At 40.6% G+C, this 16,916-nt stretch overlaps 1 protein-coding gene across 3 annotated transcripts in view; it reads right to left on the bottom strand.

Annotated features, from left to right (window-relative positions):
* ANKFN1 (ankyrin repeat and fibronectin type III domain containing 1) overlaps positions 1-16,916 on the bottom strand; it is a 132,226-nt gene that overhangs the window by 21,748 nt on the left and 93,562 nt on the right. For all 3 annotated transcript variants that reach the window (XM_064676040.1, XM_064676039.1, XM_064676038.1), the window contains 6 exons: positions 16,763-16,853; positions 13,613-13,720; positions 7,068-7,167; positions 5,807-5,939; positions 5,079-5,195; positions 1,226-1,441 (listed from right to left, as the gene is read on the bottom strand). In XM_064676040.1, coding sequence (XP_064532110.1) covers positions 1,226-1,441; positions 5,079-5,195; positions 5,807-5,939; positions 7,068-7,167; positions 13,613-13,720; positions 16,763-16,853 — 765 coding nt within the window. The remainder of the gene's footprint in view (positions 1-1,225; positions 1,442-5,078; positions 5,196-5,806; positions 5,940-7,067; positions 7,168-13,612; positions 13,721-16,762; positions 16,854-16,916) is intronic.

Genomic DNA, 16,916 nt, shown 5'->3' with positions numbered 1-16,916 from the left:
GCAATTAGACCCTCATTTTCACAAGCACTTCATGAACAAAATACCCATTCGATGATTAAACAAGTAATAGAAGAAAGGGTGGGCATTAGATAGGAATGTGTAAACCATTAGGGGAACATTTTTTCCACTAGGATCTCTGTGGAAATCTGATCGGGCCTGTATTTTGCTTTTCCTAATATAAAACTTTTGCCCAGATTGACATTTTTCTACACCTTTAACGCACTTTAATACATTAAATCTAACATAGATCAGGTAAGTTTTATTGTCTTTTGGAAATTTTTTAATGTTCCTAAAACCTGGTAACATGTATTTTGATTGCCTGTCACTTCCCGGTATGAAAGGCAGAGTCTCTGCCTGAGAAAGTGCCTCTAATTCAAAAATTAACCACAGCAAGTCATCTTCTTCTTGAGGGTGCTAGAGAAGGGACTAAGATGACAATTTGTCTTGTATTTTGGGTAACTGTGCAACTGATTTTTAGGGAGATTGGCTACTGATATATTATGAGAAGTAGGTCGCTGCTACCTACAGAAAACATGTATTGATCTTAACATAAACTGTTTAATTTGAATTTACAGATACCCCAGTTCTTGAAGGGCTGAACCCCCCTGTCTCTCAGTCTTGGTAACTGAACTGACTATGCCAAGCAACTTCCAAGATCAGTCCTTACCTTGGTATTTTCCTAATTGTAAGTCTAGGAGCACGTTATGCAGAAATTAAAGGTGGGTTATGGTTAGTAAAGAATTCTTTAGCAACTATACCAGGCTCCAAGGAACCCTGAACCCCACAGAACAAGTTTATTAAGTAGAACAGTAAAGTTTAAAACCTAGATTTGGTTTTCAAGGTTGGATGGAAAAATCTTATGGAGTGTAGAAATTCTAAGTGTCTGTATAGGTGCTTAAGAACATCCCAGAGAATTTTAAAGCTTTTTATATCCCTTGCTACAGAATTCCATAGCGTGGTTTCCCGAAACTGATAGAAACTGCTATTCTCTGCTAGGACTTTGAAATAATTTCTTTTGAATCTCTTGGATATTTTGCATATTAAGGATCTGATCCCAGACCCACTGGAAGTAATATAAGTCTTTGCTTTCAGTGGGAGCCTTGCCATTAATTTTATTGGGCACTGGACTTTGGCCTAAAATTCTACAAGACGCTTCCAAAAGTCAGGGCTCTGGCACAGGCTTTACAAAAGCAAATAACATACAGTAAGAGAAGCAAAGCACTACCTGGATTGTTATAAGCAAGATGTCTAATGCTGTTGGCTCCTCTGGAGTTGAAAGGGATTTCCTCTGGCTTTGTAGTTTGGATACCTGCATCCATTTGCCATTAAAAAATGAATACAGACTCTCCACTTCTCTTACAGTAACTATCAGCATATTGCCATGTCGATCCTTGATTGGTTCATAAAAAACTCTGCCTAAGTTGTGAGTTCCCAGCAAATTCTAGAAAACAAGCAAATTATAAAATAGAAGTTATTTATCACATAGTAGGCGAGTATTTTTTTAAACTTAGCTTTGTGCTCACTGACATCAGTCCTGTTGACTTCAATAAAAACTGGACACACGGTGTCTCTCAAACCCTTGCCCTGCAGTCGGATCATTTAGTGGCAAAAGGAAAAATTTTTCCATAGGTTGTGTTTGTGGATTGAGTTGTGGGTCCTCCAGTGTATTTGGTCCGGCAGGGTTTAGTCCAATGTTTAATGGAGAACAGCAGAAAGACCATTGAGACCCAATGCCTTTGTAAAGGAAATGCTGCAAAGTAATTCACTTATTTGGGCTGAACTTCCTATTTTTGCTCAGTCATGTAAAGATGAAGGATGCAATTTTCAGAAGCACTTAATGTTAGTCCAGTGGTGAGTCCTTTAATTTGAACTTACTGAAGAGCTTGGTGTTTATCTGAACCTCCCCAGAACCAAATGTCAGAGATTATATAAAATTCTTCCTCTTTCCCCAAATCACTCATAACGGACACTTCAAATGTTTTCTCCATTAACTGTAATCTCTATTTTCTGTTCCCTGTTTTAAAATTATTCAGACTATTTTCAGGAACAAAAGCAAGAGATATTTGTGTTGAATGTAAATAATTCTGTAGCTTAACTGTGGAGTGTGTTTGTGAAGAAACACGGGATTCGAAAAGACACGGACCCTTTTGCTTTTACTTCAGATACCAAGAATGTGCTAGACAAAACAGGCAGAAACTAACAAAACTACCAGGGCAAAGCTCTCCAGGAAAATATGTGAGGATTAAAGAAAAGTAATTTTAAAAGGCTCCACATAAAATACATATTTTGGTCAAAATCCCTTTCCTCACACAGTAAGGCATCTGCTTATAGGTGCAAACACACTCAATCCAGTGACCAGCCACTGAAGAGATTCCCAGATGTCTTAAAGAAAAATGCCTAACATTTAAAATATGCTCATTACTTTGTGATTTTTCAAGAGATCTACAGTAAGCTGGATAAGGGAGAGGGATAGTTTCAAATGAGAACTCGAATTCACAATGAAGCACTTTGTATGTTTAGAGAAGTGCTGTACATTAACCATGACATTGTGCACTGGGAGATTACCCTGAAATTATTTATCTGTACTTAGCAGGCAATATGTACTTATAAACTGTATTATTAAATTGTTTATAAGCTCTAGGTAGTCAGCACAGTGACTGCCCTTTATGTGGCATAATAATTTTAGCTTTATCCATCCCTCTCCAGGGCAGACTGTTGGTGTCTATACAGCACCTCCCCTCTGCCTTTTTTAACTGTTGTGCTTTTTGAGGTTTGCCTCCATCTCTGATTAACACTGGCTGTCTTGAGTGTACATTTTGTATTAATCCATGTGTCTCCAGCTAGGACAAGTCACTGCAGCAGACATAGCCATCTAGTTGTCATATTAATCACTGCAACACGTGAATGTGCCGAGATGAAAACAAACAGCTCTTTACTGTCACTGAGTGTGTGTTGTGAATGGATTCCAGCACAGAGAACAGGGGACCTACTAATATCAGTGTGGGACTGATTAATATACTAAAAAAGTTTTGTGTCTGCTCAGCTTGGCACCCCATCACTTGTGTTTTGTTTGCTTTAGTTGTCTGGCGGTAACAACAGGCAAAGTTGCAGTCCCTGTTGTCTCTGAAACTCCTGATCTAGTCCCTTAGCAGCTGTGTTGTCACTGATCTTTTCCATTCTGTCCTAAATTCCTGTGGAGTCAGTCTATTAACTTCCTCAATAAAATGTATTCAACCATATAAACTTTATTGAGATCCTTCCGCTGGTGGATCCCATTAGGCCACACACCGTTGGAGGTTGGCAGATTGGTGACAATCCCTGTGTTCATCAGGGGACCAAGCTAAAAGAACAGACATTAAGGGCAATAAATTTCCCAGAAATTCAGCAGAGCAATACACCACATGGGCACATTTGCTGTATCTCAGGGCTTTGCATCCCTGGTAACAAATAATACCACGATGTACTGGGAATGCTGGTTATCCCTGAGTGCAGTCCATGCAGGCTGGCAGTGCTCTGCTAAAGGGAATCTGCACAGAGGGAATGGAGCTGAGCTAACCCCAGGAATATGTGCTACCTGAGCTGAGCCAACCACACCAGAGGGAATACTCGGCAGATATAGTTAAAACTTTCTCTGGTGACAGCTCCAAGGACTGACAGGCAGCTGCTGCTTCACACAGGTGGTCCTCCAATAAAGGTGCAGCAGGCTGGCATTCCATATATTTCGGGGCACTTTGGGGAAATCAGTCAAGACAGGTGGTTGCCCAGGAAGGCTGCTCTCCTGTGCAGTGTGCCTTGCCAAAAGATGTAAAACAAAACCCCACATGGATATTCCTAATACTGGCCCCAAAGTGTGTGGCTCTCAGAGCTGCTGTAAAGCAGGTTATTGCAGGATGACGTGTGGCCAACACGTGCCCAGCAATGAGGATCTTCATTAACTCCATGGCTGTGCCACAGACTTCTGGGAAGCTTTGGTGCCTCCACTCGAGCAAAAGGTAGCAGAAAGTGAGGCCTGGATATACTTTTTTCCTGTAAGGGTTGTGCACACAGTTTTTTGAAAATGTATTTTCCCATAAAAGCAAATATTTTAATGAAAATATCTGCCTTCCAGCTAGAGCTTTTATGGTATCATGAAAGCACCTTCAAAGCTTTACAATAAATGTCAAAATGTTCTTCTGGAGATAATTTCTATTTGCATAACGAGTAGTGGACACAGACACAGAAGGTTTAAGTGACTCAGGTTGTATCTGTAGCAGAGGTTGGACTAGAACAATCCTGAGAGTCAGTGCTATGCCTTTAACACATGGCATGAATTGTACACGTGGTGCTGCTGTCCTTACCACTGGCAAGATCTGTGCACCACTTAATCTCTCTTAGGCTCTGTTTTTAAGGGTCTAAATAGGTATCTGACTTGTTCTGTGCACAAAGGGACATTTGAACCTAAAACTTTTGGCAGCTCAATGGAGAACTTAATGAAAGATTTGTTTTTATTTCCCCACTGACAATCCACACCACCAGGGCCATCCTGTTTGTCAGACAGTGTAACTCTGCCCTAGAAGCTGTACTTGAGTAGTTTGTGAGCCATGGGTGAATAAAGAGCATATTTTGGCAACTTCAGCAGTGTGTTTGTCCTTCCTGTCAGGGACAGAAGCTGCCTACTGCTGCAGGTCCTCATACAGCACAAGGGAGTGCTGAATCTTACCCAGAGTTTAAATGCTTCATTAATAGATTAATAATTAATAACAAATAGGCCTATCAGAGGCCTAAGCGCAGCAAATATTAGGATTATAACTCTTGAATTCCCAACCTGCAAACTCACAGGCTTGTCTGTGGTCATTATTTATGGGTTTATATCTGTTTGTTTCTTCATCTGCCACTGCTGTTTCTTTTCTTTGTATTTCCTCCTCCTCACTTTTAATGTCACTCTTTGCTCCTAGCTGGCAGGAGGGGCTCAGTGCTTCATTTCTCTATAGATGATAATGCTGCTCCAAAAAACAGGCTGGAGGGACAGCTGGCAGCATTGTGCCTTGGAGATCAGAAAGTCACTGAGTTAATAGCCAAGAATATGCCAGGGAACCCACCTGTAGCTGTGCTGCTGCTGAAAGCATCTTCTGCCTGGCCTGGAGGGCTGTGGATGAGGACACGGACACAGCCATGTTCTGCCTCAGCCACCTGATGTCATCCCACATGCAAGACAACTGCAAAAACATAGCCAGTTCAATCAGTTTTTGTTCTCAGCACTTAAAAAATCAGAAATGAAGCTAAACAGCATTTTGGACTTGGAAAAATCAGTGGGTATCACTCGTTTTGAGTTTCTGTGGCTGGCAAAGAGCTGCCTGGATAAACATGACACAGATACGGACTCAGACACAGGTGTTCTGTAAGTGTCAGGCACCTGTTTCAATTGATTTTGGACTATTGCACAAAACTGATTTATTGTTTTTGGGGTATAGAAAGAATAGCATGAAGACAAGTTGAGTGATGGCACAGCCACAATAGCAAATTTAAAGCTTCTAGTTATTTCTTTAGGCTCTTCCTCTAAACGTCCATAAAACCTCTATGTACCCACATAGCAATCACTCATGTAGGATTGTACATTGGAGAGTTAATTGTGCTGCTGTCAGTGACCCAGTCAGAATTTAGTCCACATAAATGGTTTGTGAAAACTGCATTTAACATGAGCGATAAAGCACTTCATCATTTCGCTTGTTAATTATCTCATTTCATGTATTCAGAATGATGAGCTGAGGCCCAGGCACTGCTAGCAACAGATTTGCAGAAGCAATATATGAAATTAGACTCTTGTTACCTTTGTGAACCACAGGAAATCCTGCATAACTGAACTACTGTGAGAGTCATCGATTTCCACAATTGGGATTTGATCTTCATTGGTTACTAACAAATTGTCTTTGTAAAAAAGTATAACACATAAGTAGAGTCCCCTAAAGAGAGAAGGAAACACTATCAAACACCTTTCATGTCTATTCACATCCATGCCAAATTTAGTCAAAGAACCATAGATGTTAAGTTCTGAGGAGAGAGATTGAATCATCTGGTCTTAAATTCTGTGTTCTATAGATCATGCAACTTCAGCCAGTGAATTCTAAATAATATTTGGGAAGCTTATCACTTTAGATGATGTGAGACTATGTGAATCTAAGAAATTATGAATCTGTGCAAGCCACTGATATTTAGTTTCAGTGAGAATTTTGCCAGAGTACACAGTACATAATGGAGGCTTTATGCCCTTTGGAAATCAGAAATTTTACTAAAACTTATCATTAATGTGCTTAGTTCTGCCCGTGTTTACTTCAGAGCAAATCTGAGGTAACTCAATTGAGATCAGGTGGGTTATTATGGATTTACATTAGTGTAATTGAGTGTAATTTGGCCAACATATCTTCAACACTGTTTATAGAGATCATTCCCCTCAATATTTACCCTTGCAATTAGTTACATAGGTTAAGTAGTGGCCGTAGGGAATTTAAAGACTCTGGAGAGCTCTTCTGAAAGAATCAAACTCTTATCAAAATACAAAGGAGAAAAAGCAAACTGAACACTCCTTGGCAATGAAAGAAGAAATGATTCCAGCATAAGCAACTTCCAGTTGCTAAATTATCACGGCTGAGGGTTGGGTCACACTGGACTGCAAACCTGTTAGAGAATTCTGCATGTGTAGCTTGTTGCCAGTGGACTATTCAAACATGTTATCTGAGCTCTGCACTTTATGTTATGAATGAAATAAATGTCACAATTTCATTACTGAGCAGCAGCAGAGGCAGTGCTTCCCAAATCCCTCAGCAGCTGCACTTTGCACAGAATATTTCCCTCTGTTCCAGTTTGACTCCATTTTCCAAGAGTAACAGTGAACAGGTTCTCTTGATTTCAGTTGGGGCTGGAGCTTTATTTCCCTGTCAGTCTCACACGGGTGTGATTTTAGCAGGTTCATTCTGTCTGATTGCTCTTGCATTGGGAGTGGCATCTTCACACAGATTTCTAAGGTGCTTTTTGCTATTACAACAACAACAGCTAAAACTCAGAATGTCTGGGAGATGAAATGAATGACAAACCGTTTCAGGGTCTTCACAAACTTGTTTGATGAATGGAAAAGGTGCTTCAGGCTCCTGGAAACCGATTGCTTGCGACCAGCATTTTGTAATTTAGAACTTTCTGAAATGGAAAAAACAAGTAAACCAAGCCCAGCTCTTAAACTTTGGTTAGTGCCTCATAAAGAACCTTTGTTTCTCAAACCACAATACTAAATTTCAGTCAGTGTCCACTTTATTCCTTTCAAAAAGCAACATTTAGAAATTGCTCAAACCCTTTGACTGTGTTTTCATTAACTCAGTGATACCAGCAAACAATTTCCTTACTTGCAGCAAACTCAGACTAGATAAAAATGTTTTGCTCCTAGGTAAAGGAACCAGCACTATGTACTACTCTTAATAGTGTGAATTTTGCAAGGGAGCTCAAAAACCCAAGAAGAGATTTGAACCATCAGCCAACATTTTAGGTTTTGTAATTCTTCAGTTTCTCTCCACTTATAGCTTAAGCTTCTAAGAACTGACCTGGCAGTCACTAATATCACAGCATCACCAGTCTAACCTCAGGAAGAGCTTTAAGGAGACAATGAGGTCGACCTTCATCTTTCTCTGTATCACATTAAATGCATCTGGTTTTGCTTGTTTTTTTTTTTTCCCCATCACAACTTCCACTCACCTGAATTGCCTCAGAGCTTTCACAGTTACCTTTGCTCCCTACTAATCTGGAATCCAAGGAAGCTGAGACCTGCTGTGTGCCTGCCAGGACCTCCAGACCAGCTTTCTCAATTAGAAGGATTTTACAAATTCATATATTGTCCCAGTATTCTAAAAAAAAAATGTTGTTAAATTTTTATAACACTGTGTTCTTTTTCACTTTGGTGAATTTGACCTAATGTCTTTCCTTCTCTCATGCATGGCCTTGTAAGCCAGAGAAGTACATTCCCATGGGAGTGGAACCTCACAAGCTGAGAACACCTGTGTACCTGTGAGCAGGGTTGGAGGGGATGCCAATAGATGGCAGTCAGGGACATGCAGGATTGTATAATGCACTGTCAGTTGTCCACATGTGGCATTTTAAAGGCACTAAACACTGTTTGATTTTTTTTTTTGCATTGTTTTTTGCAGTGTCTTTCCTGTTTAATGCTGTTATAAGAGAAACAGCAGGAATATTTAATAATAAAAAAAAAAAGAGTTCATTCTTCAGCTATTTACTGCGACGGGAAAAGAAAGGCAAAAAGAAAGGCAAAAAGAAAAACGCAGCTGTGAAAGTGCATCTCAGTTTTCCAGGATCTGACTTGTTTATTTGGATGAATCATGGATCCCCATCCAGATGGGAGCGTGAAACATTTTGAGGGACACCCTTCTCCAGTGGGAAAAAAACATGACTCATGAAGAAGCATTTGCTGAAAGCTGCTGATCATCTGCTTAGGTGTTCTCAGAGGAACTTGTTTGCCACTTACCTCCAGAATGGGAGGTGTCTGTCTGTGTCTCCCTGCTGAGTTCTAAGTTTGAACATTTAAAGAACATCTAAATCTGCTGCTGTCACAACCCCATCTGTGGAAGCACTCGGCGTATTTTTAAATGCTGAATAAATTTGCACCATAATTCGCACGTTAAAAACCCCAGAAAGCAGACACACTGTTAGCAATAATTACTGCTCTGTGGAACAGCGAGTACAAAGAGAGCAGGGTTCTGTTGGGGGTGAAATCATATAATTCAGATGTATGAGACTTATTAGATCATCAAATCCCTTGTCTTTCCAGTGCAAACTTGTTCTCCATGGCATATTCTCCAGTGCACTCTTCAGCTTAGTTTTAACAGACTCATCCAAATCCATGACTGCTCCTTTGAAGCAACTGACCTTTGTTTTCCTTTCCTTTTAAAAATACTAATTTGCATTTCTACCATAGCTCCTCAGATAACTGTTATTTTACTGGGAACATTTGCAGTGTATTGCAGTAATGTAAACCAAATGCTACATGAAAACTCCTGTCTTCCTGTTTCCTTCTTCCAAGGTTAAGACCAATTTAGGAATATAAATTTCATTTTAATTATTTTCTTCTATATTCCCTCCATCTATACAGAGGGAGTGGAGGAGGAAATTGCTGTAGGCAAAGCAACATAATTCTGTATAAAACTCCCAGAGACTGCAGCATTAAAATAAGAGGGCACATTACAAGTGAAATATATGTTATTGGGCTATTCAGTGGTTTGGGTTTAGTCCACAGCTTTGCAGAAGCCAACAGCAAAAGAAATAATGTAAAACTAGATGGAGACTGTAAAGCCTCCTATGTTGCTGTTTGCTTTTGTTTTACAGTAACATGTGTGTAGGAGCCAGAAAACATGGAGCTGAGATTGGAGGATAATTTGGATCTGCAGGAAATGGAACCTTGGCCGTTACTTAATTAACTAATAAATAACATAGAGTAACTCCATAGAAAAGCACCAGTAGCAACACAGTAAGTTTATATCAATAAATGATACAGCAATAGAGCTGTGTGCTCTTTTAATAGAAGCCTAGGAATGAACACATAGATGAGATGAGAGAATTCCCAGTGATTAGATTTAGATCAGAAGCATTCAAACCTGGATTGAAATGGGCAATTAAATAAAAAGATGTATTTATGACATTGGCAGCCTTTCTCTTCAAAGGTAGGATGTGCAAATGTTTCTTTGCAGTTTTTTATGTAAATACAACTAATGCTTAAGAGCAACCTCGTGGAAGAACAGGAACAATGCCCACTCATGCTTGTGTGTGTCTGGGGTCTCTAAGGAATGTGTGTTATGCTGTGCCATGTCCCTGAGGAGGAAGATCATCTGGAATTCTTTGTCCTGTCACTAGACAAGTGGGTGCCTCTTCTCAAGTGGGACAGGTGTGAAGTAAATGGAATTACCTCAGTGCAAAATTATCTGAGGTCTTGGCCCCACAAGCCAGGCAGTCTGTGGAACAGCTAAGTATCTGTTGGAGTGACCCTGGATAAGGAAGCAAAGTAGCACAAGATGAGCTAGATCCCACTGAAATCCTAGTGGAGGGCATAAAATGGGGTTTAGAGTTTTCACTTACTGTATAACCTTATGAAAATGCATTGAATGGCTGGAAACTTCCAGATGAATTCAAACTCAATGCAAAGTTGCACATTTTTAGCAGTGCAGACAGCTGACACTGGGATAATGTGCATGGAGACATCATTCCACATAGAAATTAAAGTGGCCAGACACCTCAGTAGCTTGAGACCATGACAGATCCTGTATTACCTCACCTCAAGGTGGGGTGTCCTTCAAAAGAAAATTCTGTATCTCATGAAGAAGCCTGACAGTCTTCTACCACTGTGTGGTATGTCTTGGATGACAAAGTCAGGCTCAAAAGCTAAAACTGTAACTTCTTAAATTCCCCACCTAAACTCAGTTTATGGCTTGGTTCTCAAGTCTGCTTATGTATATTCTCACAAACAATTATAATCTAAACATTTTAAATGTCCTGGGGAATCAGAGATCCTTCTCTTTGTTAAAGGCAATTAAAACTATGTGCTCTGCTTGTGAATCAAATTACAATTAGAACATACTTATTTCTCTTCTGACTTGTCCAGTAAAATACATTTCAATTAAACTTCAGAAAGAAAATATCTGGTAAGAATTTTACTGAAGAGTTGGGTTCCTTTCTTAATGAAGCATCACACGATTGCTTAATCCACTCAGAATTGTTTGGAAAAAATGAGCTACAAGAAAAAAAAATACTTAAAAATATATTTGAAGTGTTGCCAGGACATACAATTGTAGTAACTCAGTTATGATAGTCTGTAGCATGGTATTATGAAGACAAATGGATGACTGTTGTTTGTAATCATCAGGGTTTTCCAGAAGATTAAACATATGAAAGCAAAGCTTCCTAAGTAATTCCCTAGGAGATTTCATCATATCACAGAGCAGGTTCAAAAGCAACAGCTGATCTAATTCCAAAAGCTCTTAAACTCACTGTACATTCCAGTGTATTCTTCCTGGTATTTTTGTAAGCTTGTTTTCTCCAGCCCCTGCAGTGCAAAGCACAGGGCAAAAGGCAGAGCCTGAATGAACAGACCTGGGCAAAGGATCTGCCTGGAATCCGGGCAATGTCCCCTCCCAGATCCCACTGGAGCACCAGCACACAGCCTGGCCCTTCCAGCTCCTCTGTCTTCTGAGGCTTTTGCCTGTGCTATCCAATTAATCTCAGACCTTCTAGATTGATTACCTTCAGTTTTTCCACCTCCCTTGCACTCATCCTCCACTCTCCTTCACCCAGCCCGAGCAGCATGAATGGGATATCCCAACAGGAATCACCCCGGGAACAGCCAAGGTGCCTGGACACCAGGTTTGAGTTCCATCTGTCCTCACAGAGCTTTAATTCACACAGAGTTTGATTCTGCTCTCATTAATAAACCACAGACAAATCAGTGGTTGTTGGCAGATCCAGGGATACTCCTCAAACAATGTCCAGCTGTTCACTGACAGCTCTAAACCAAATGGGGCAAACAGAGATCACAGTATTGACATCCAACCAGAGTTAGATGAAGGAGCTGGTGGAGGGAAGCAGGGTAAAGATAAAGGATAAATGCCTGGGCAGGTCCTCAGCCTGTGTATAACAGCATGGCCATGCTGATTTCTATCCCTGTCAGTTGAACCATGCAAATGTACATTAATTAAGAATCTAGATCAGACCTCTGTGTTATATGAAGTGAAAGCCATTATTTGGGCTTGTCAGTCTTGCACAGCAGCTTATCTCAGATCCTTGACCAAACTCTTCAGATTCCACTGAGGCTGATAAATACCAGAATCAAATTTCAGAGTCAAAGTGATGGCATAATTCTTACTTTTCCTGCAAACTTTGTCTTGATGCCTTACCAAATCAGTGAAATACAAGGGATTGACATCAGTCATATATTTAAAGCAAGTTCCAGAAGTTCTCCTATGATGTTGCCATCCTGATTTATCCAAAACACACTACTGTGTAATGCTAGCATTAGAAGCAATTATGAGATTTTTACTTGGTTGTAGGCATGGGTGTTGCTCAGGCTGACTCCACATGTGGTGCTGCCCCATAGGAGCTCCCACAGCCTTCTGGGCACAGAAGAAACTGTTTGGAGTGAAACGGATTTTTTGCATTGTTGTTATTTATTATTTAAGGAAAAGGAGTTAGGAAATCAACAACAGAGTTGTCTGTGCTCTGCTTCGAGGCTGGGGTTAATTTCTGGAGTGGTGGAATTTTATAAGAACCAGGCCCTGGTGTCAGATTCTCAAAAGGAGGGATTTTCTGCATGTTGTTTATACCTGCTCCTGTTCCAGACTGGTATGTCAGTAAAACAATCTATACTGCGAATAGTTTCAGATGGTCCATCACTTACTCCCTGTTCACTTGGAAGGTGGCAGGAAAGACCTGAGATAGGCACTAACTCCAGAAAGGAAAAGCTGTACTGTGGAAAAATGGTACATACATTATACTCTTTAATAGCCTGAAAAAGCTAGGTAAGAGATAGAATACATCATCTGTATTTTCAGTACCAAGACCACCTGCAAGTGATAATGCTTGCATGAATTTTAATTAGGGAAACAACATTTTCTTGCAATATCTTCTTTCCCTTTCCAAGCACCATAGATGAATAGGTTAAGTTGCTATGGTTACAATGGGTTGTGGCAGACTGTGGATCATTGTGATGGTGACATATTTGCACGTAAAGAACAAAGGCTGCATCTTTTCATTTCAGCCAGATGATTTTAGCCCTAAGTATTTCTATGATTTTAAATCAATTGATGCAGCTTGACATAGCAGTCATACTAGGTGAAGAAAAATGAAAACTTCATGGTAGTTTAACTTTTCAGTTTGAAATAAGTTCCCTTTGCAATGAAGCATTATTCCAGTTAGAAGTTTATTTTAAGAAAATAAATAGTACTTTTCAACAACCCGTATAGAACAGGAGTTTTTATATATGCTTTAAAAAGAATGCCAAGCTGTTGCCTTGGCTCTTGAGCTATTAAAGGCACAGTCTGTTTCTCATGAATGAAGTTTGGCTGAGATTTGAACTCTCCCCTAGTTTTGATCCATTCTATTTTGAAATGTAGCAATCTTATCTTCCCACTGCATTGTGCAAGTATTTTTCATTATGGATTGGCAATGGCATCCCCTGGAGTACTTAGTGTCTTCCATTTGGAGGCAGCCAATTCCCCTCTTTTGATCCAAACCAGTTGTTAACTTTCTAAAGTATTTCCTTATAGAAAAAAAATAAAAGAGACATCCTTGAAACATTTTAGTGGAATCCTGTGCGAAACTAATTTGTAGGGAAAAACAAATCCATAGGTGTGTAGGGTACAGAGGGGGAAAGGGTGTGCCTGTGTGTGTGCATTAGAGCTTTCAGATGTTTTCATCCAACTAATTTCAAGGGTTAAGAGCAAGATAGTGTGCTAAAGTGATTCCAGATGGGCCAATATTAATATCTTTCTTTTCCTGATGAATGAGAAGGTATGACCTAGTTAGAAAACTGCTAAAATTACAGGCGCCACAGAGGCTTCAGCTGGTGCCCTACCACAGAGATATTTATCCTTACCTCTGCAATTATAGTGCTGATGAGCTGCTCGAACCTGCTGAAGGAGGCGTTCCAGGGCCTCAGTGTGTCCCCTGTGCCGAGGTTCTCTTCCACTGCAGTCTTTCCAGTCTATTGAACAAAGGAAATAAACAGAAATGAAACACAAAGGTGCGGGAGAAGGTCTAAAAATATTTTCTTGCCTCTGGTCCTCCTTGGCTTCAGGGGAGTTTTACATCTCGGCAGGCAGGAGGAGTTGTTTTCGACTCTGCTGTTGTTACTTGTACACCGAGTTTTCTTTGCCTTGTGCCAGCTGGGTAATTAATCATAATGATTATTAACAAAGAGCTCCCAACCAGCTCTGAGAAGCTCCTGTAGTGCCTGAGTAGACAATGACTATTTCTCTTCAGTACATGAATGGGCCCTGTTGCTGCAGCCAGAGCTGCTCCCAGCCTGTCCCGACACTCAGCCCCTCACTAAGATCACACTTCTGCTCCTTCTGCCTCTTTTTCAGACACTGGGAGGCTTCAGACACTCGACTCCAGTTTATAGGAAACTGCAAAGCGGGGAATGAACATCTTCCCACACCCAGAGCTTGCTCTGTAGCCAGAGACACATGTTCCATGTAAAATCACTTCAGGAGATCTGCTCCCGGCAGTGGCTGAAGGAACGCTGGCAGTTCCTGCCCTGGAGCCCTCGGGCTGCTCAGCACTGCACTCCTGAGGCAAAAAGCTGCGGTTTCTGTCCCACAAACCTCCACCTCCAACAGACTTTGTTTTCACTCCTTTGCTGCTAGTCACAGTTTCAATCTTGATTTTAGAAACCGAACTTATCACGAATAGGAGAAAAAAATTGTGTGTGTCAGAGAGGTGCTTTTTAATTCCAGACTTGGCTGTTTTCATACTTTGATTGTAAAGAGATAAGAGTATTGCACTCATTTCCTGACCCAAAGTAATGGTGAATCAGGGTATTAAGAGATCTGTCTGCACAGGAGACACGCTTCCATCTTGCTGGCACAGAGCCCACGTGCGTACTCACAGCCACCAACAGTTTGCTCACTCACTAAATAGACAGATCTAGTTTCTAGTGCAAGTTTGGAGTCAAACATTCCTTCCAATGGGCTCACTATGCCAGGGATATAAATACCTATTTATTTACATTTAGTAGCAGCTAGAGTAAGCCCCTGAAAGGCTGGAAAGAGAAGACATTTGGTATCCCAATAGCCTGTGGGCAGTGTGACAGCTGCAGAGGGGCTGTCCCCTGTGTTGGGGGCTATTGCAGAGATCCAGGGCCAGCTGCATTTATTGCTCTGTGTGGGATAATGTCCTTGGATCTCCTGTGAGCAGCCAAGAGGGACCAACTGGAACTCACCAATCTCAAAGTGCTTTGGTGTCACCAAACTGGGATTTCTTATGATTTCTCTATCCCAGTGCTTTTTGAACCTCCAGATTGCTGACTACCTTAAAAATGACATGGAAACCAGTTTCCCTCATTGTCCATCTCTCACCTGCTAATGAATAAGCCTAGAAATCTGCTATCATTTCATAGAGCAGCTGCACAACATTGGCCACCACCTTCCAGGCTGCTCCTGTGTGTGGGGAAAACCAGGAGGACAGTGGCAAGTGTTCACTGATACACAGACACATCTCCAAGGATGTCACAAACCTCTGATGCTCTGGGATGGATCAGCATTAGGCCCTGAAGCTTTCATTTCCCTTGCACAAACTTCTGGCTGCTGTTACAGACAACTCTGCAGAGTATTAATGTATTCACATTTTAATTTTAGCTTAGGGCCATATTTTGTTATTCAACAGTGGCATAATGTCAGATTGCTGCCTTCTTGCCAAGCACAAATCTGCTGGTTTTCAAAACCAGTGGTGGAGGCAGTCACATGGGTAGACAAGTTCTGAAGTTACTCCAGTAACTCCAGTGGTAAATAACATCTTGTCTCTCTGATGCAAAATTCACATCATACAAAGCTGCAGTCCTAAATGCAGCCTAAATGCAGCAGGAGTGTCCCTTCTTTGGGAATATTTAGCTGGATAACTTGCAGCTACTGTAAAAGAGTCTGTCCCCCAGCTGATGTAAGTCTGTGGGTTTTGGGGCCAGTCCTGTGTGGTTATACCTGGCTATAATCAAGGTAATTGCACATCACTGAGTTGTTCAGTTGTCCACACAGAGACTTGTCCCATGATTGCGGCACATTTTTGTTCTCCAACAGAGTATTTCTTTAGCCTAATTCTGGTATTATTCTGCAGCAAACAAGAGCAAACTTGAAGCAAAATGGGCCAATGGTACTGCCAGAGCCTTGTCTATCCAACCCTCTCCATTAGGACTACTGAGAGTAGGTACAGCTTGCTGTATTTTCTCACATTAGCATGCAAGGTTATTAAATTGCTACATTAGCTTAATAAATGCTACTGTTAATGCAATAAAAGGAAAAGTCTCACTTTACTGCATTAATCAATACAAGGGGAGCTGTAATCCACTGAGCCAGTTTGGCAGGGAACACTAAGTCTGCAAAAGCAACTAACAATACAATGTGATTATAATAGATTAAAAAACTACAAATGACAAATCACAGTCCTAATGGAGTCTGAGAAAACCTGTCAGAGGTTGGAAGGGGAAAAAAGGCTTTTGGACATTTCTGGAACATTTCAGTGCTTACAGGCTATATCCTGTCAACATGTGTGTCCACACTAGAGTATTTGACATACAGGATGCTGTAAGAATGGTTCAGTGAATGGGATCTGTAATGCTACAAGGCAGAATACAAAATTACATGAGATACATGTAAGTGTTTTGCTTTCAGCAGCTCAGATTCAGTTTTTGATCCATTCCTGTACTGAAAAATGAAATTCCATATATCAGAACTCTGTTAAGAGAAGTAAAGGTCAAAATATTTCTCATTTTTTTAAAGTGTTAATGACTAGACAACAATGTTCTGTCAAAGGACTGGAGAAGAATACAAGCTAAGACATAAATATCGCATAAATATATTATTATTTTGCTCATTTTTGGGGGAGTTTTTATTTATTTATTTCACTCCTAGAGCACATGACAATTACATCATGAACTCCAGGATATTTTTCTTTTTCTGTTCTTTGAAGAGGAAGGAGTTCTTACAAAGCACCATCACCAATCAAACTAGGAGGGCAGACAAACTCAACCTACTTGAAGGAGAAGCATATTCAGGAGTAGATTTCCTTGGAGGTCCCCATCCTCTCATGTTGTACGCTGAAACATGGACATAATACCTCCGGCCCTGCAGATGGAAACAGCTGGAGTCAAAACTATCACTGCATTCAAAATCTTGGCTGTAATAAGT

Source organism: Pseudopipra pipra, chromosome 19, assembly GCF_036250125.1.
Source record: "Pseudopipra pipra isolate bDixPip1 chromosome 19, bDixPip1.hap1, whole genome shotgun sequence".
NCBI classification, from domain to species: Eukaryota; Metazoa; Chordata; class Aves; order Passeriformes; family Pipridae; genus Pseudopipra; species Pseudopipra pipra.
Note: the sequence above shows the minus strand (reverse complement) of the source record. Positions and strands in the feature narration are given on the sequence as shown.